Here is a 19,060-nt window from a genome sequence, read left to right as displayed (position 1 = left end):
AGAAGGTGTGCTGAGCCGATCCCTTGGCCTCTCCTGGGAACCACCTTTGGTGACTGCAAAACACTGCTTTGAGTTTCTGCTACTGGCTCCCTTTCATAGAGTAATTCCCTTCTCCTTTTTCCTCTCCCCAGATGAAGGAACTCGCGTTTGCATTCTGCCATCAGCTGCAGTCCAAGTTCCTGGACCTGTCTTTGGGAGAGCAGGTGAGAGCAGGAGCGGGTCTGGGGCTGCAGGAGGGCACAGAGCCGGCCCTGGCCCGTGAGGGAGTCTTGTGTCCTAGTCAGGACAGCAGTGCTGTGGGCTGGTGGTGGCTCAGGGCAAATACACAGTGCAGGGCCAGCTGCTCCGTGTGAGGGCATCTGAGCAGGTGCATGTCTCAGAGGGGCCCAGAAAAGCCCCTCTCGTGTTGTCAGCCTGCTGGGAAGGGCTGAGGGGTGGCGGGGACAGAGAAGGGAGGCACCACGCAGGGCAGGACTGGGGTCCCTTCTGTCGGGGAGAGTCTGGCTCTGCAGCCCGGACTGGAACAGGTTGGGCAACCATATCCGGGAGTGGGGATCCAGATCGCTGGTGCTGGTTGCCTGCAGCTGCACTGGAGCCCTGGCTGTTTGCTGGGAGCGTTTAGTCCAGCTTTACGCTGTTGCTTGAAGGTCTGACTCCACTGTGAACCTGGTCAGAGATTTCCTTGTGGAGAGCCAGGTTGTGCCAGAGGTGGAGAAGACAAAAGGAGCAGCCTTGCCTCAGGAAGTGCTGGAGCCCAAAAGGCACAGTAGCTCATGGGGAAAGACTCCCAAACTGCAGGAGTATACTGAGGTGGGCTTTCCTGTTAGGAGCAACATGCTCTGTCCCATGGCTTGGACGGCAGTGGGTGAAGTCATTACAGCCTCCTGGGTTGGCAGATTCCTCTTTCAGATCTAGTCTTGGCTCTTACATACCCTGGTGCTGACAATGAGGGAACCCACAGTGACTGAATACTCTGTTTTCGTGCTTCAGGTTGTAAAGAATTTGCTTTTTGTGGCCAAAGTTGTTTACTTGCTAGCCCCTGCCTCAGAAGAAGGTGAAGAGGCTGAAGGAGAACACAGCTGTGAAGTGGAAGAGCAGGAGGCCTCAGAAGATGAGGAAGAGAAAGACGTTTCTGCTCAAGGAGAGGCAGAAAGAGAGGACACAGAAGAGAAAGGCCAGCCAGCCACATTGCTGTGGTTAATGAAGAAGCTCTCTCTCATGGCAAAGCGAGAAGCAGCATATTCCCCTAAGGTGCCTTTAAAGGTAAGAACAGGGTTAGACCGACTGCTTTTGATGTGGTAGACACTTCCACAGGAGAGTGTTGCTCTGGCTCTTTGCTTCCAGGGGACCAGCTGCAGAGGGTGCTGGGAGCTGGCACTGAAGCAAGGATTAGTAGGTGCCAAAGAAACAAGCATTTCAGTTTGGGATTCTCAGGAAAGGCTTGTGCCACTCTGCCTCTCCTTGCTGATGCTTCCAGCCTTCTTGTGGGGTGGTGGAAGGGTGGTAAACCCCCAGGCAGCAAGCTGAAGGGGACAGAGCACTGCCTTTGAAAGCCCAAGAGTGCTAAGTTGATGCAGGCGGGGGAATGGCAGTGTGGAGTTACTTGCTAGGAGAAGGGGAGGGCGTGGGAGAGTGTGAGGAAAAGCACTGTGGTTCCCCGTGGTGCAGAGTTGGAGAGGTTGAGCTTTCATGTCTTCAGCTGCCTCGGTAGAGGACAGTGAGAACAAGCCCGTTGTTCAAACCGTTAACAGCTGCCAACGCAGCGGAGTCACAGCTCACACACATTTACTGATCCCGTGGGGTTGTGTCTCATCTAAAGGCTGTACTTGGCTGCAGTAAGAGCTTGTAACAGCAGTGAGTTTCTGACTCAGGTGTCTGAAACCATGCCTTGTACATTGAACAGTGATGCGCAGCCCTCCTGCAGCAGTTCAGGTAGACACTGTCCTTCCAACCTTCCTTACTTCATGTCCCACACGCTCATTTTCAGAGAAGCTGCATCTTTAAGTTCCTGGGAGCAGTCTCGGTGGATCTGGGGAAAGACAGGATCAAGCCGTACCTTCCAACAATTCTCACCCCTCTGTACAGGGAGCTGAACAGCACCTATGCGGAGCAAGGTAAGTGATTACGGCATAGATGCCGTAATCAGTGAATTTCACCTGCTTGTAGTCTAACTAAAGTATCAGGAAAGGACGAGAGTGTATGATAGCTGAAAAAAAAATCTATGTGTTGACAAAGACTGGAATAAAGTTAGGCAGGCTCCTGCATGCAAGTGAGTAAAGCCTGAGTCTGTGATGTAGTGGAAAAAGCTCAGTACTCGTAGGTGGACTCATGGTGGCAGACTCGTGGAGTCCTTGCTGAAGAGAGGAACGGAGCGTGGCTCTTCAGGAAGTCAGAACAAGACTGTTGCCAAGTGTCATTATTTTTTAATTGCCATGTTAGATCTGCTGTGAGGCTTCGGGGCATGAAGATCCATGCCCTGTGGTTAAAAGTGTGTTTCGGTTTTAATGTAAACCACCGTATCTTTTATCTAGCTTGTGTTACAGTAGAGCAAGGGACTGTACAAGTTGGAATTGCCAGTTCAGTGGTGGTCTTCCCCAAGCTCCCCCTTTTGAAATAAGAGAAAATGACCTTTAGTGTGTGGCACATGTGCACAGTGACTGAAAGAAAGGAACCTTCACAGGCAGGGGAAGAGGGCTGTGTGCGGGCAGGCGTACGCCTGCGGAACGGTGCACAGAGCTTCTCCCTTCCTCCTGAATGAGTCCAGGTTGCTCTGTCCTGCTAGACGCTACCTGAGCAACAACACTCGTTTCTCCCTGGAGATCCATGTTTGTTTAAAAGATCTTAAGAAGTTGCGCCTGGTGGGGGAAAGACAAACCAACTTCCCATTTTAACACAAGGGACTCTTGGCTTAGCGGCAAGACACTGGTGTTTAGGTAGTTCATGAAAATGTGTTAAGTCCAGCAAAATCCAATGTCAGGAAAAGAACAGACAACAAACCAAAAAAAAGATTACTGTTAATCTGTGGTTTGTATATGCCATGAAAATTTAGTGTGGAGCACTGGGTCCCCACATCTCAGAAAGGATACAGGAGAACCGAAAAAACTTGGAGGAATGCAGTAACAGTGTTCTAGGTAAGGAACAGCTGCCTTGGCTACCATTTTTTTTTTAGCTAGGCAAGTAAGAAGAGATTTGGAAAAGATATGGTAGAAATTGACAGTATTGTGAGTGGATAAAGATCAACTTTTTGCTTTTTCCACCAGCACAAGAAGCAGGAGCCTTCAAATGATTTTTCAGAGTAATTGCAGAGATGGTTTTTCACATGATGGGGGCTGTAGACCCAGGGAACTTGTCACTGAAGGATGTTGTGGAGGCGAGCAGCTTACACGAGCTTCTCTGGAGGCTGTACAAGCACATGGAAGAAGGACCTGTTGGAAGACTGAGGGAAACATTTGCCCTGCTCTCACTTTTCCCTTAGCATCTCTTTGTGGCCTTCCCCCCCCAATATATTTTTTTTCAGTGATTGTAGTTAATACATCATTGTAATTAACCAGTGATCCTAACCATTCAGCCAGGCCTTACTGTGCATACTGGGCAGAGATGCTGACTGACAAGGCTGGAATCATTTTTATTTCCAACAAAGCCTATTCCAGAAGAGCCCTGGTGGCTATATACTTTTAATAACCTCTAGGATTCCATTATCCTTTTGAAAAACACTCTTGCTTCTCAGAAACATTATTTTTTGTTTGCCTGTGTGAAGGGCCCCTTGTGGTCCTCTGGGAAGGCTGGTGAAGAACCAGCAGATTTCACAAGCGTCCTTGCTCTGGTCTCTACAGGATATTGGGCAAGACAAATCAGTACAGTCATCTTTCAGTAAAGAAAGGGGAATCCCTACTGGGCTCTTGGCTTTCATTCCATATGCTGAAAAGATTAAGCAAGTTCATTTTGTTTTATTAGATCCAACACTGAAGAACCTCTCCCAAGAAATCATAGAACTGCTCAAGAAGTTAGTTGGACTGGAGGCTTTTTCGCTTGCCTTTTCTTCTGTGCAGAAACAGGCCAATCGGAAAAGAGCCATGAGGAAAAAGCAGAGGGCGTTGCAGGTAAGATTCTGCTTTCTCTTCTGGGAAAAAGAAATAGGGTTTCTCTGAAGGCTTGAGAGCTGACTGGGAAGGTGAGCTTGAGGAAGAACTTCATCCAGAATTGGGACAGTTTCCTTGTTTCACTTCCGAAACTCCACAAGAAACTGTTTTAAGCTCAGCCCCTTGGGCAGGTTCTGGCTGACAGTGCACTGTGCTTTCCGGCTTGCCTGAAGAGTGGTGGTAAACTGGGGCAGAGCAGCCGGAATCCCCTCAGTGTTGAGGAGCCTGAGAAAACCTGTGCGTTGTCTTACCAGTCACCAGTTTCTTAGGAAGTACCTGATGTTTACAGGGACAGTTGTTTGTTTAGCTGCAACAAACAAATGTGTTCTTTTTCACTAGACTGTAGCAAACCCTGACATTGCTGCAAGGAGGAAGCTGAAGAGACATAAGAATAAAGCAGAAACCAGGAAGAGAAAAATAGAATCCCTGCGCCCTACCTACAAGGCCAAGAGACCTCGAAGTCATGCAGTGAAAGATTTAGCAATGGTGGAATGAAAAGGCTTTTTCCTTCCTCGAGGATTAATTTATAAAGAGTAATTTCAAGCTAAAGAACTACTGTTTTTAAAAGAAAAAGTATTTACATATTTTAATTGTATTTATTGGTATTTTTTCATCTCCTCTTTGTCATCTAGGATCTTAACTAAAAGCTTTTCAATTTGTGTATTTACCACAGCATGTACAGATGAATGGACAACCACCATGATCTTTTATATTAAATTTTACTTCATTTTTAAAAGATAGGTTATGTGATGACTGCGTTCATGCCTGTGCACATCCTAGCTCCTGGAGAGAAAACAATCTGCCTCATGACTTTGATTCGTCTTTCAGTTTCTGCAGCTATATTGAGCGACTTAACTGTCATTTCTGGCCAAGCTGAGAGTACAGGAATAACAGCTTATGAAGGTGGAAGTTAAATCCAGATTGTGGCCCTGGCACATCAGGGCTGTAGGTGGCTATTGAAGACATTTATTTTCCTCTCAGAAAACCAACGCTATGTTAACAGCTAGGGCTACGCTAATTATCTATCTCTGTTGCTGTCCTTCACTCTACACTCTAACAGTACATCTGTGCTGAAGGATTCTGAGGTATAACAGCAGCAGCTTCAGGAGACTTCCTTAACTGTTCAGCTACATGGCTGTTTGTTGGTTAGAACTGGCAGCAGCTGGACTTGTTTCTGTAAGCGACCAGCCTTTAGCAAAGCAACACACATGAGTACAGCTGACAGTTCCAGATTTTATTAGTGTTTTAATTACATGAATATTATAGCCACTCAAACTTAAAACCACCAAAGGGGGGGGAGGGACACACACAAAAACCCCTTTCCCAGCCAGTAAGACTTTTATACAAATTAATGTAAGTACATCTTTTAAACAGAAAGAAAGAAATGGAATATCATACTGTACACAGACATTCACTTGGTTCAGTTTTACAATCAAGAGAGGCATCCATGTTACAGGAGTCAAACTCAAATCTGTCCTATTTACAAGCATTTGTGGCCTGAAAATACCTGTCTGTAGAAAGAAGGATGGTTGTTGGATATAGCTGAAACTTCTTTGCAGCAGTCAGCTTTGTATCACTGCCTGCTCTTCAAGGCCTCCACCAACCTAGGAAAAAGGTTAAGTCACTTTACTGGAAAGTCATTTCAATTATGTTGAAATACTTTCAGGAGAAAGCTACTCTTTCTTCTAATGTGGACTCTTGTCTTTTCTGTCAGACAGACCTTCTACTGATCCAGTCTTCAAAAAAAACCCCCCAAAAACTAAAACCTGTAACAGCTGTTTTTCTAATGAAGGTAGCATAACAAGACTGTTGTTACTCACCACTCCATTGCTTCATCAAGCCCTGTGCCTTTAGTCGCAGAGGTTTTGAATATCTGCCATTTTCGGTCCTTCAAAGCCGGTAAGCCAAGCGCGTTTGCCATTTCTGTGGGAGTCATGGCCTGTTCCATGTCCTGCTTATTTGCAAACACCACCAAAATGGCTTTCTTCAACTCTTCTTCCTAAAAAACCCAAGCAGAATCATACAGGTTGTTGCAGAGACTTTTATTGAATTTATTTAAGCAGAAAAAATCCATAGAATGAAAAGAAGCTTCAGCAGCTCTCATAATGATTTTCAGTTTTCTGATTTTTGTTCTTTACAAAATTCTTCAGTGAAAGAATGGTACTTACTTTCAATTCCAGCACAATACCACATAGGAGCAATTTCAAAATATGGCTATTTATGCTTGTTATATTATGAAACAAGCTGGTAGTTGGATTTAACAAGGCATATCAAAAAACTTGCAGGAATTCAGGAATTTGGGGGGGTGGGGGGGGTGAGTTTTGCTCAGCTCATCTTCTTGCTCTTATTACCCTGTTTCTACATATGTATGTTCTTCAGCTTCAGAACACACACAGTAGGATACTAATTACTGTTAATCCTTCAGGGCCTGACTTTGCCACTGCTGAAGTACTGAGCAGCTGTCCTTGCCAACAGATAAATTTTCACACGACCAAAAGGCTACAGACAAATGCAGACAATGCTGCACAAAACCGTGAAACATCTGCAGCATAGTTAGTGTTTTTCAGTCAGAAGTGTTGCACAGGCCTATTCTAAGGGCTGAAGTTTCAAAAGTGAAGTTGAGCTTCGCTTGATTAACTGAATCAATATCACGTTTGCTCCAAAAAAAATTTTCAATTTCTGTTCTACTGATACAATGTCATCCTTGTTTTCTTACCTCTAACATAGCAACAAGCTCTGATTTTGAAGTGCCAATTCTGTCTCGATCACAGCTGTCCACTACATAAATGACTGCGTCTGTATTTGAGTAGTAACACCGCCAATAGGGCCTGCAGAAGAAAGATAAGTTCCAGTCATATAATTTGCACTTTTAGCAGTGCTTTTTAGCCAGATAATGAAAACCAGATCACCCAGAGGAAGTAAAAACTGTCTTTGGGGTGAAAGGCCCCAGGAAGCAAGAAGATATCCTCAAGAGGCTACAAAAAGGAACAGACAGTACAAATACTTTCAATAGCAGAAAAAACCAAACCAACAAGCAGCTTGAAAAGAGGGGAGGATAGAAGTGCTGGGGACAGATTCATTTGGGACTCAGCCTGCAGGACATCAGGTCCATAACTGAGGGACAACGAAACAAAAAGTTTAAATGCAAGCTTCTGCCATAGATAAACATGGTCACCAAAGTACAAACAGAGAAATCTTAAATGACTAATTTATACAGGCAAGTAATCAAAAAGGATCAAAAAACCCCACCTTTTTCAGAATTACCTTTCTTGCTGAAGCTGAAAACAGAAGGAACCTGCACCTTACTAACTGCACCTTACTACCTAGCATGCAGAAAGGAATCACAAAGAGATCATACAGGGCTACTGAAGAGATCACAGCAATTATGCATATAATGACTCATTACAAAACTTGCAAAGCTAAATTCAACCTAATACCTAAATTCAACTTCCTAGCTTTGCATTCTTAAGAATACTTAAGTATCTTTTTAGGTTTCCACCACTTCCTTCTGTCTCAAAATGCTACACAATTGCCTACTACACAAGCAAGCTCATTTTGCAAAGCAAAACTGCATACAGGTGAAAACAGCCACTTGTTTCTTTCTAATCTGTAGTCCAAAACAGGTTTTACTAACTGAATTCTGTCAGATCAAAGTGCTCTTCTGATGCTGGGCTGTTTTTAAAACTTAACCAATTTTCCAAAGGGCCAGCTATGAGAATTCCAAGAACTTAGCACTTTTTAGAGAATTTTAATTGTATCTTTTAAAAGAGATCCATTACCTTATGCTTGTCTGTCCTCCCAAGTCCCAAACTTGAAATTTCAGATTCTTGTAAGTCACTGTCTCAACATTGAAGCCAATGGCTGAAACAAAGTTAAACAATTTCACTGTTGGCGATTTTTCTTTAGATTTCTGAAGAACATTACAGCACTTACTTACTTAGTTTAAAATTTTCAGACCTGAAAATTCTCTGTTGCTACATAATGAAGTTCATGCCCTTTGCGAAGTTAGCCCAACAAACATTTATGGCTCAAAATAATGCAGTAAGTTTTTTCTTTGAATGATAAAAACCACATTATAAACATACTGTAGATTTGTAACAAATGCTAAGGTTGTTAAAAATCAACAGAAGCCTGCCTGAACTTACCAAAAGAAACAGAGCAAGGGTTAAAGGAATGGCCTGTTTTGATAATCAAGTACCTAACTGACAGCAATAAAACACTAAGGAACATGTCCTTCCTGTCAACACCAGATCTGCGCTCTTGTAAGACCACAGCAGAACCAACTTCTCTGCAGAAGACTTGACGCTGTGGTATGTGGAAGATGGCAATAAGGTTACAGCACATCACGTATGTCATTCCTTCTCCTGCCGACCCAGAGAAACACAACACAGGGAAGTGAATGATGGATGCAAACTGCCTAAAATTTATGGAGGCTGCAATAAGCAAAACCCTAGGGCACAAGGATTACGGCAGAGTAAACTGCTGGCTTCTTTTAAAAGGTAAGAAAGACCTGACCAAAGTCAGTTTATCGTGGCCATTCAGGAGGAACCCAAGAGACATGACGGAGACTCAAAAGCCAAGTGTCCCTTGTCCTTCACGTTACACAGAGCGATCCTGGCCAGACCACTTTGGCACACGCATCTGGGTGTTCGCAATAGGTGAGTATGGCTGCATAAACATTAAGACAATTGGTGAAACCAGTTCCATTTTTTAAATAAGCATCATCTCCTTCCATGAGATCTCACATTGAGTTTTGCTACACCTTCTACATAATGTAAAGTTAAACCACCTGATTTCTTCTTCTCTGCATTAAACAGAAATGTTTACATAATGAACTGAAGACCCTTGTCAAAAAAAAAGAAATTAAATAGGTATGACTCACTGACATCATCCTATGTAAATATTTTTTTGTACAGTAATAATGATCTCTGGAGTTCACATTATAGCTATATTTAGACACAAAAGACTTATATAGTCAACAGTTACCATTTAACCTATCAAGAAAAGCCTGCCAAATCATGGTAACAATCTTAAGGTCAAATATTTTTTGCATTCAGCAGGGCAGCATAAGATATTCCTTTATGCAGTACTCCTATAGCACACTGTAATACTGTTATGCAAGAAAGTTCTTAAATACAACAGTGCAAGGCTCCCACAACGTAAGGTCCTTTTGTTTACGACAGAAGTGTGTAGCGAGTTCAGCTGACAAAGCTCACATGTTAGAGTTACAGGCAAATCGACTTTTTTCACTAAGGGACTTATCACTTACTTGGAATGGTGGTAACAACTTCTCCAACTTGTAACCTGTAGAGAATGGTTGTTTTTCCTGCTCCGTCCAGTCCCAGGATGAGAATCCTCATCTCTCGAGTTCCAAACAAACTGGAAAAGATGGTGGAGAAAAAGCCCCCTACAAAAATCAGAACAGAAAGATGTTTTAGTGTCAGCTAATAATATGGAGGATATGGAAAGGCAGACAGATCGACCTCATTTCTTACTGAGCAGCAATATGTTGCTTTTCTCCAGGGAAAACAGACAAGTTCAGGTTGTGGCCCAGCTATCTGTGTGCTGAACCATGTTGTATTTTCCTGGTTTTATGCTGCTATTTTATCGTGGCTCAATCCAGCAAAATCATGTTGCAGCAGCATCAAGCTTCCTCATTGTGGTTAGGATTTTTTTTTTCCTTTTCTCTCATTTACCAAAATCTGAGCCAACTTCTTTTTTGTTTGTATTGGACTCTATCTTTTCAATGCAAGGGACTATACAAGGACATGCTGAAGCCTGAAAGAATTCTTCCGGATGTTTATGGTCTCCCACAGGACCATCCACTTCTTTTTTCTTAAAATGAAGTATAAATCAGTAGGTACATGTCAAATCACAGTCCATTACAAACTATGAAGCTGCACTAAATTAAGTAAGTACGTTAATGCTACAGAGAAGTCTAGGAGCTGCCCCCCCGCCTTTTTTTTTTTTGAAAACTGGCTTGCCCCAACATCTCATTTATCCTTTAAATGCACACAAAAGTGCTTGTGGCCAGACTAATACCTGATTTGTGCCTATTAGATGTTTAAGTGTGGAAAGAATACCAACATTCTAAGCCAGTAACAATGATATTTTTTCCAATGGTTTTTATAACAAATATATCTAATACTAAATAATAATTTTGCAAATCCACCTAAACCCTGTAAAAGGTAATGAAACACCACGTGAGCTAGAATCACATTTGAAAAACGTATTAGAGAAGATTTGCAACCAAAATCTTATTGAAAGAGGTGTTGATAAAAATTATTGCCTGTCTGCCTTTCTAGGCATCTGTGATGCCTTTCCAGGGAAAGGAGGGACCGGTGAGCTGCGTGCTTATGCATAAGGAGGAATTCAAATAGATAACAGGTTGCTTTACTTCTTTTAAGCCCATCCCATCCCAGAAGCCAAGCACACTACAGACCTGGAAGACAAAGGGAAGGTGGAAGGGACCAGGTGTTGCTGGTTTGCAGAGTGCTGTGCAGGGCACTGTTCACTGTGAGACAGGCACATAACCTTTACAGAACTGAGCTGCAAAAGGGATTTCAACAGCCACATTTCAAGCAGAAGGGTACTGTGTGATCCATGGAGGCCTAAGAGACGGTAACTCTTTCCTCTCAGTCAGTAACTCTGCTTACTGCCAGACACCTCCCATTCCCTCTTTTTATATTCCAATATGCTTTTCCTACATGTCCTCGTTTTGGCTAGGATAGAGCGGATTTTCTTCCTAGTAGCTGGTACAGTGTTATGTCTTGGATTCAGTATGAGAAGAATGTCGATAACACACTGATGTTTTCATCAGCGTTCCAGTGTTTAGAACAAGTCAAGGATTTTTCAGCGTCTGATGCCCAGCCAGCAAGGTGGCTGGAGGGGCACGAGAATTTGGGAGGGGACACAGCCAGGGCAGCTGACCCAAAGTGGCCAAAAGGGTATTCCATACCGTGTGGTGTCATGCCCAGTATATAAACTGGGGGGAGTTGGTTGGGGGGGGATCGCTGCTCGGGAACTAACTGGGCATCGGTCGTTGAGTGGCGAGCAATTGCATTGTGCATCGCTTGTTTCGTACATTCCAATCCTTTTATTGTTATTGTCATTTTATTACGGTTACCGTTATTACTTTCCTCCTTTCTGCCCCACGAGGCCGTTCTTCTCTCAGCCCACGAGTTTCACCCTTTCCCCTCCGCTCTCTCCCACCGAGGGGGTGGCGGGGGGGCCGCCTGGCGCCGACTTTCTGTCGGGGGCGACGCTGCCTCAGACACAGCCTCCCCCCGGGACACAACCTCCCCGTCCGTCACCTAAAACCTCTGACACCGCCCCCCCCCCTTCGTCCCCTCACGGCTCCACAGGCCGCCGGCGGGAAAGGGCCCCCTCACGGACGGGCCGCCGCCTCCCGCCCGCCCCCGCCGCCTCCCCGCTCCGCTCCTCACCCATGTCGAGCCGCTGGACGCCGCGGGCTCCTCCACCCGTCCCCGCTCCGCTCCGCCGGCCCCGCCGCCGCCCGGAGGCTCCACGTCGATCGCCGCCGCGGCGAGTAAACGAGGCGCTTCCCCCTCTGCCGCCGCCTCGCCGTTTCGACACGGAGCCCGGACGACGGCCACCGACCTCGGCCAGCAAGGGAAGGGGCGAGCGCCGGGCTTCCCTTGCCCTCCCCTGCGCGGATACAGCCGGGCGGGAAGGGGTAAAGGGAGGAAAGATTTAAAAATAATAATTTAAAAAAAAAAAAAAAAAAAAAGCGTGGCGAATCTGCGGCGGCGGAAGCGTTGGGCTGAGGGGAGGGGCGGGGCTTCCGGCTTCCCGCTTCCCGCCCGCCGGCGCCTCAGGCCGCCATCAAGCCGAATAAATAACGACGGCCCAGCGCGGCCCCGCGGAAAGGAGACCGGGGGCCGTCACAGCACGAACGTTCCCCACGTTCCACACCACCACCAGCCGGCTACCATCACGGCGTTTATAAAGTGCAGCGAATTCCTCGGAGCCGGCAGAATTCCAAAGTCATATTCCTGTAGTTAATGAGGAACTCGGTTCGTTACTTCCCGTTTTCTGCTGAGAGGGTAGAGAAGCAAGAAAAACCCTCTGGAGAATCAACAACGTCCAACTCCGTAAACCATTAATATCGAGCTGCTCCTGTGGAACAGCTAATAACCATCATCTGAGAGCAGGGCTGTCGTCATCCCTGCATAAAAGATGATGTAATTCTCGTAACTAGTTTGTGCAGATGAATAAGTATAAAATCGTAAAAAACGTGAAATACTAAGTAATGAAAACAGAGGGCAGACAGAATATAGAAGGCACACATGGAGAATTGGGCTTTACGATCAGACTCTAGTAAGAGAAATCCAACAGATCTCATGTCAATAATCAGTGGTTAAGCTTTCTTTTTTTACATAAGAGACGAGGAGATAGGAATATCTCTTATGAGAACAATCTAACTATAGAACCAATCTACCACTCAAGCATGTTGCCTTCCTCCTCATGCATTTTATTCTGTATTTATACTCCTGTTCCAGCAAGCACAGCACAGAAAACTTTACTCCCCCAAGCCATAAGAACCAAACCCAGGGCAGTCACCTTCCATGACTTTCCCCATTCCCCCCCCCCCTTATCTAGACTTGTCCAAAGAGAAGCAGCTTCTACTTCTGTCAGCTGAAAAAAGGCAGGACAAGAGGGAGCAGAAACAAGCAGTTCACGCTGCCAAATGATCACCTTTCATACAGAATCCACACCAGAGTGACCACAGTCTGCAGGTGCTGAAACGTGAACCCCAGGTTTTCATTAAACCTGTGTGTGAAGCAAGAGCAGCATAAACAGACACAGACATTCTAGTTTTCTCTGAAAGCATCCACAAATGTGGTATCACCACAGCTGCAGAACTTTTGTTTCCTTTATGTCCTCCATCAGAATTCTTTCTTGCTTGAATTTTTATATTAATCATAACTCCGTTAAAAACAATCCTTTATTTTTCTTGTCAAGTTGGGAGCAGTAGGAAAGAATACACAAAACTGATCCATAGGGATAAGAAAAAAAGTAACAAAATATTTCTGACATTATTTAGAAAACGTATGATCTATAAAATCTGATGATCCAGAAGGCCTGCGCCAGTACACTGCTTCAAGAGGCAAGCAACATGTATCAGAGTCTTTTAGGTCCTTGATATCCTTAGGAGACCACGGATGCGTCTAACAAGAGCTTGAATAAAGGTGTATCGTGACCGAACCTTAGAATATAATCCTTCGATGTCCAGGAGCTTCTTCTGCAGAGATTCACCAAAGCTGTTTGTGGCTTCTATCTGAAGCTGAGAAACAGATTTGTTGCAGTCATCAGTACAAAATCTTCTCTTTCTGGAATGTCAGCTTATCCATCATCAACTACCTGTCAACTATGATTTATTCTCTAAGCCACTTTCAAAAGTATGTTTTTTCTGACTCCCCTAATAAGTACTGCTTGCATTGTTCCCTTACCTTTTTCTCTCTAAATTGTATAATGGATAGCCTTTCTACAGAGGTTTTTGGGTGACTCAGAGCATTTACAGATTACCCAAATATTACCACCTTACAACCCCTCCAAGTTTTAGGAATTAAACAGTTGCATATAATTCAGCTTCTTCAGTTACAGTCATACAAACACTTCTTCCCATTAAAATTTACCTAGTCCTTTAATGACTGTTTAGGAGTGCAGAGTTCATGTGCATAGACAACAGTTTTTCATTAATACATATGTAAACAATCCCTGAAAAAGTTAATTACATTCTAAGTATTTTCGCAAGATGTTACTGTATATTTTGCTTTTGAACAAATGAAATAAGACAGATGCCTCATCAGAAAAAACACAACTGTTCTTATAATTCTAGATCTTATAAGGGTACTTGAGACTGCACAGGTTTTGAGCACATTTTTCTGCACAAACAGCAGTAGAAATGTTAGTGGGATTTATTAATGGTATTTTTTTTCTGCACCTCCGCATCAAATTTACACAAACCATTAAATCACTGTGTAAGCAGAAATCACTTCTTTGCTAACATTCACGTTTTATAGTCTCCTCAGTTTCTGTTACCCTTTTCAGTCTCATTTCTCTACAGCCTAGCTGCAGGTGACGTGTAGTAAACAGCTATAGTATCACAGAAGACTGGGAATCCTGCCCTCATGTTGCAAGTCTTTCAAGGATAACTGACGTTTTCAGAAAGCTATTACTAAAAAAATACATTCCATTTGACTGGTTTACAAAAAAAAAAAAAAAAATTTTTTTGCTAAGCCTAGCTCATTTTTCATTTAACTTTTTATATGAAGACTCAAAAATATGTGTGCAGCAGCACAACTGATACCTGCATCATAATACTTTTCCCCCCAAATTTTGCAATGCTTCATTAATCCTAAATTAAGTTACATCCTGTTGGTGTTACCACAGGTTGTTCAGAGGTGGGAAAGCTACAGTCAGACTGCTCTCAACAGCTGTACGGTAATCAAGCACATTCGGTACTTTTCATTAGACTGTCACATCTCACCTGTTCAATATCATGCTGGCTCACTCGATTCAGTCCGCTGCTGAAATCCAAGTTAGGCTCGGATCCAAAGGAATCTAGTGATAGAAAATGAGACGTTAAAATTGGCTGCTCCACACTATCTTCTTCACATCAAGTTACAAAATGATTTTAAAACGCAGTATTCCAAATTGGTCAGTAAACTTGTGCATTAGAAATTATACTCATTTTTAGACTTCAATTACTTAGAGAAAATACCTTAAGTAAGAGCCATAAATAATTTTGATCACACAACATGGCACTTTAAGCAAAAAGCTCTTCTGGGTCACTTCTCCCTTTCTGGCTGACTTCCATTCCTAATTTTTATTTTTTTAAAAAACCAAAATTCAACAAACTTCAAATCTTCTGTTGAATCAATAGGGCCTACAATTCTGAAAATACTTTTAAACCCACCAATATTAATTTTAGTCCTTTATTTCATCTTAATTATTTTATTGAAATATTTTCCTATAAATTGTTTTGAATCACTGATCTGATTATATTATTTGAACTTCACTTGGTTTGAACAACAGAAATAAAAGCCTTAATTTTACCTTCCTTTGGAGGTTATGTGTAATAGACAAAACCCAAAAGTCTATGACTCAACAATATTTGTATTACCAATTCTCCAATGAGAATACAAAAAAAACCCCAAAGGTATACCAAATCGAAACCAAACCTCTTTTATTAAATATAAATGGCAAAATATTAATAGTAGCAAATCAGTTTTAAAGTTAACCATCAGAAGTTATTCAAAGGCACTTTGATGTTTGAGAAATCTTACCTTGCAGCCTTCCTTTCTTAAATGACATCCTGGAGGACAGCAGCGGGTCTTGGGAGTCGGTGGGTGTGCAATGCAGTAGGTAGTGTTCCAGATGACGCCAAAGAATGAAGAGACATGTTTCTATAATATCTGTAGACACATCTAAGTGAAGGAGTCTGATTTTGTTGTCTTTAGATTGTACATTTACTGTATGAGCATATTTATATACTTTGAAGCAGCTGAAGATGTTAGCTCAACCATTTGTCACCTCCTCCAAGAGAAGCTTCTCACCCTCACCGCTATGGCCTGGCAATGGATCGCTTGCACTCTCCGTACCTGCTTCAAGAGCAGTGCTGGCGAGGTTGCTTCAGTGACTGCTACTCACCCTGAAGAGGCTTTAAACCAGCACTGCACCACAGCAGGGTGTGAGTGCTCATGTGATTTGTAATGATAGCTCAGGTGCAGAGACAGCAAATTAAAGCTGAGGTTATAAAGCTCGGGATGGCAGTAACATCTTAAGTTACAACAGGTAAGTCTGCAAGAGCACACCCTTCCCAAATTAGCTTTCAGAGGAAAAATCTGATCCACTGCAGACAATTATTTTGTGTGTGACTATCTGTTTCCATAGAATTACTGGCGTTTATGAGATTAGGTTTATGCAAGGTTGACGGTAAGACTGGAAACTGCAGTTGCTCTGACAGGCACCTCAAAATTATTTGTCAAAATATTTCTTCCACCACACTTGTACACATGCAAATGTTTAGTGGGTCTGGATACTGAATTGAAGAGCTGGGCCATAATAACTCCTCCATTATAATGTTGCAGAAAGTCCTAGCAGGGTCTCCATGATGGGAATTACTAACTTGAAAATATTTACATTCTGACAATAGCAGAACAATACCCTCTTACTAATTTAATTTTCAGAATTTCAATTTTCCTTTTTGCAAAAAGCATTGTTCAAAGTGGTCAGAAATCTAGGTAAAGAACCTGTTCCTATTTCTCTGCTTTTTCTGGAGCATCACCTTGAGGTCATTTCAATTTTAGAAGGATACAAGAACAGAGAGAAAGCAGCTTGGCTCGGTTGTTTATCAGCTTCACCAGGCGTCGCCTTGCCAAAACATATTTTTGGGAAGTGGAGATTTTGTCAACCCCAGCTGGCATAACTGACTGACACAGCTGTGATAAGAAGAAGAAAAACAAGAAGATTGTAGCAAATCACAGAGCATCAAAAGAATAAGCAAATAAAATTACTTATCAATAACTAGAACTTCCTTGTCAGCTATTATTGCTTTAAAAATGTGCTCTGCATTTTGAATTTGCATAACCTTACTGACTAAAAAAATGGAGAAATTAAATGTATCCCCAAGCAACTATAATGAAAATCACAACTTTTACAAAGTTAGGCCCAATATTTTCCCTGAAGTTTTAGGTCACTCATTCTATGGACCCCTTCATCAACAGTAGAAAGGAATATGCACAAAACCTGGAACTATTTATTTATCCAATATGCTTTGGAGTCTGTTACAGCTATGTCTAAGTTACAAACAATACAGAGACTACAGAGTCAGAAGACCTATTACCTCTTTTATTTCATCTGGTGGGAGTTGCTCCACATTTTGCAGTTTGTTAACACTCTGACGATGGCTATCATAGTAACTGAAGAAATCACTAGTGCTCTGTTTCAGCAGGTAGACGATAATACCCAAGCCAGGCAAGTGCCAGTATGGGACCACAGGTGCTTGTGGATCTGGAAAAGATGGTGAACAAAATATAATTAAAAAAAAAAATTAAAAAAAGAACAAGAAATCAATAAGGTATGTTCTCTGTCAATAAAGTAGTGAAAGACATGAAAGCACTGACACGTTTGTATTTTATACTTCTGTGGCAGAAGTAATACAAATGAAAGTCTAGGCAAGAAGTTCTGTGGGTACAGTACTAGAAGGCAGTCAGCACAGTAAGTACTGAGCATAACACATGAAATGTAACTAGACCAGAAGACTTACTATTTAAGTATTTTAACCACTCAGCTGCATAATAGCATGCTGTAAACGCTTAACATGTGGCATAATGAAGAGTTCCAGTCATCATCAAAACACATCTTACATGCCATAAATGAGGTCCTAGTTTCACAAAATGTAATCCGGCACAGAGGCTGAAAAAAAGAAATCCTCACCTTCCCCTACCTTGTGCTATTTATTTACATACAGGTTTTTTTAACTGATATATGTGTTTCTGAGGCTGCCATGGGAAGTGAATTAAAAAGGATTTTTAGTCACATTTGTTTTAACTTGGATTATTTTCCCAATTTGGCTTAGTGCAAGGCTGCAGAAGCATGTGTTCCAGAACTAGAAAATGGGCAGCTACAGTACTGGCATAAAGTGACTTAAAGTATATGTGAAACTACAGCCTCTGGTTCATTCTGGTGATAAAAGAAAGACTAGGGAAAATGTGGGCCCTCTCCAGAAGGAAATGGGAGACCTGGTTACCCAGGACATGCAGAAGGATGAGGTACTCAGTGGCTTTTTTGCCGTGGTCTTCACCGACAAGTGCTCCAGCCACACCATCCAAGTCACAGAAGGCAAAGGCAGGAACTGGGAGAATGAAGAACCACCCACCACAGAAGATCAGGTTCGAGACCATCTAAGGCATCTGAAGGTGCACAAGTCCATGGGACCTGACGAGATGCATCCACGGGTCCTGAGGGAACTGGTGGATGAAGTGGCTATGCCACTATCCATCATATTTGAGAAGTCATGGCAGTCCAGGGAAGTTCCCACTGACTGGAAAAGGGGAAACAACGCCCATTTTTAAAAAGGGAAAAAAGACAGACCCGGGGAACTACAGGCCAGTCAGTCTCACCTCTGTGCCTGGCAAGATCATGGAGCAGATCCTCCTGGAAACTATGCTAAGGCACATGAAAAATAAGGAGCTGACTGGTGACAGCCAACACAGCTTCACTAAGGGCAAATTGTGCCTGATAAATTTGGTGGCCTTTTACAATGAGGTTACAGTGCTGGTGGATAAGGGAAGAGCAATGGACATCATCTCCCTGGACTTGTGCAAAGCTTTTGACACTGTCCTGCAAGGCATCCTTGTCTCTAAATTGAAGAGGCATGGATTTGACGGACGGACCACTTGGTGGGTAAAGAATTGGCTGGACGGTCGCACTCAAAGAGTTGCGGTCAACTGCTCGATGTCCGAGCGGAGAGCAGTGACAAGTAGCATTCCTCAGGGGTCGGTATTGGAGCAGGTCCAGAGGAGGGCCATGAAAGTGATCAGGGGGCTGGAGCACCTCTCCTATGAGGACAGGCTGAGAGAGTTGGGGTTGTTCAGCCTGGAGAAGAGAAAGCTTCGGGGAGACCTTATAGCAGCCTTCCAGTACCTAAAAGGGGCCTACAAGAAAGCTGGAGAGGGACTTTTATCAAGGGCCTGTAGTGATAGGATGTGCTGGTTTTGGCTAGATAGAGTAATTTTCTTCACAGTAGCTGGTATGGGGCTGTGTTTTGGATTTGTGCTGAAAACAGTGTTGATAACACAGGGATGTTTTCATTACTGCTGAGCAGTGCTTACACAGAGTCACTTTTCTGCTTCTCACCCCACCCCACCAGCGAGGAGGCTGGGGGAGCACAA

At 43.2% G+C, this 19,060-nt stretch overlaps 3 protein-coding genes across 4 annotated transcripts in view; 1 reads left to right on the top strand and 2 right to left on the bottom strand.

Moving 5' to 3' along the window:
• LOC104324674 (UTP20 small subunit processome component) overlaps positions 1 to 4,877 on the top strand; it is a 62,878-nt gene extending 58,001 nt beyond the window's left edge. The window contains exons 58-62 of the mRNA XM_069773536.1: positions 132 to 203; positions 991 to 1,263; positions 1,988 to 2,114; positions 3,955 to 4,100; positions 4,479 to 4,877. Coding sequence (XP_069629637.1) covers positions 132 to 203; positions 991 to 1,263; positions 1,988 to 2,114; positions 3,955 to 4,100; positions 4,479 to 4,634 — 774 coding nt within the window. The 3' untranslated portion in view covers positions 4,635 to 4,877. The remainder of the gene's footprint in view (positions 1 to 131; positions 204 to 990; positions 1,264 to 1,987; positions 2,115 to 3,954; positions 4,101 to 4,478) is intronic.
• A 475-nt stretch (positions 4,878 to 5,352) lies between these two features.
• ARL1 (ARF like GTPase 1) lies at positions 5,353 to 11,748 on the bottom strand. The gene is made up of 6 exons (XM_069773548.1): positions 11,585 to 11,748; positions 9,409 to 9,546; positions 7,919 to 8,000; positions 6,856 to 6,967; positions 5,960 to 6,138; positions 5,353 to 5,743 (listed from the first exon to the last, which is right to left on the bottom strand). Exons 1-6 carry the CDS (start codon positions 11,586 to 11,588, stop codon positions 5,713 to 5,715), a joined length of 546 nt encoding a protein of 181 aa, XP_069629649.1. The 5' UTR covers positions 11,589 to 11,748; the 3' UTR covers positions 5,353 to 5,712.
• A 996-nt stretch (positions 11,749 to 12,744) lies between these two features.
• The window catches only part of NUP205 (nucleoporin 205), a 54,355-nt gene continuing 48,039 nt past the window's right edge, over positions 12,745 to 19,060 (bottom strand). For both annotated transcript variants that reach the window (XM_069773537.1, XM_009928915.2), the window contains exons 39-43: positions 17,011 to 17,177; positions 16,483 to 16,606; positions 15,452 to 15,580; positions 14,653 to 14,726; positions 12,745 to 13,446 (exon numbers count right to left, since the gene is read on the bottom strand). In XM_069773537.1, coding sequence (XP_069629638.1) covers positions 13,294 to 13,446; positions 14,653 to 14,726; positions 15,452 to 15,580; positions 16,483 to 16,606; positions 17,011 to 17,177 — 647 coding nt within the window. In that variant the 3' untranslated portion in view covers positions 12,745 to 13,293. The remainder of the gene's footprint in view (positions 13,447 to 14,652; positions 14,727 to 15,451; positions 15,581 to 16,482; positions 16,607 to 17,010; positions 17,178 to 19,060) is intronic.

This window comes from Haliaeetus albicilla, chromosome 28 (assembly GCF_947461875.1).
Source record: "Haliaeetus albicilla chromosome 28, bHalAlb1.1, whole genome shotgun sequence".
In the NCBI taxonomy this organism is placed as follows: Eukaryota; Metazoa; Chordata; class Aves; order Accipitriformes; family Accipitridae; genus Haliaeetus; species Haliaeetus albicilla.
Note: the sequence above shows the minus strand (reverse complement) of the source record. Positions and strands in the feature narration are given on the sequence as shown.

Excerpts from the sequence above, each read along its gene's own strand:
- ARL1 (XM_069773548.1), bottom strand. Across the intron at positions 6,139-6,855 it reads AGCTTGTTGCTATGTTAGAG|GAAGAAGAGTTGAAGAAAGC; the intron begins GTAAGAAAACAA and ends TGGGTTTTTTAG. Across the intron at positions 5,744-5,959 it reads CTTGATGAAGCAATGGAGTG|GTTGGTGGAGGCCTTGAAGA; the intron begins GTGAGTAACAAC and ends CCTTTTTCCTAG.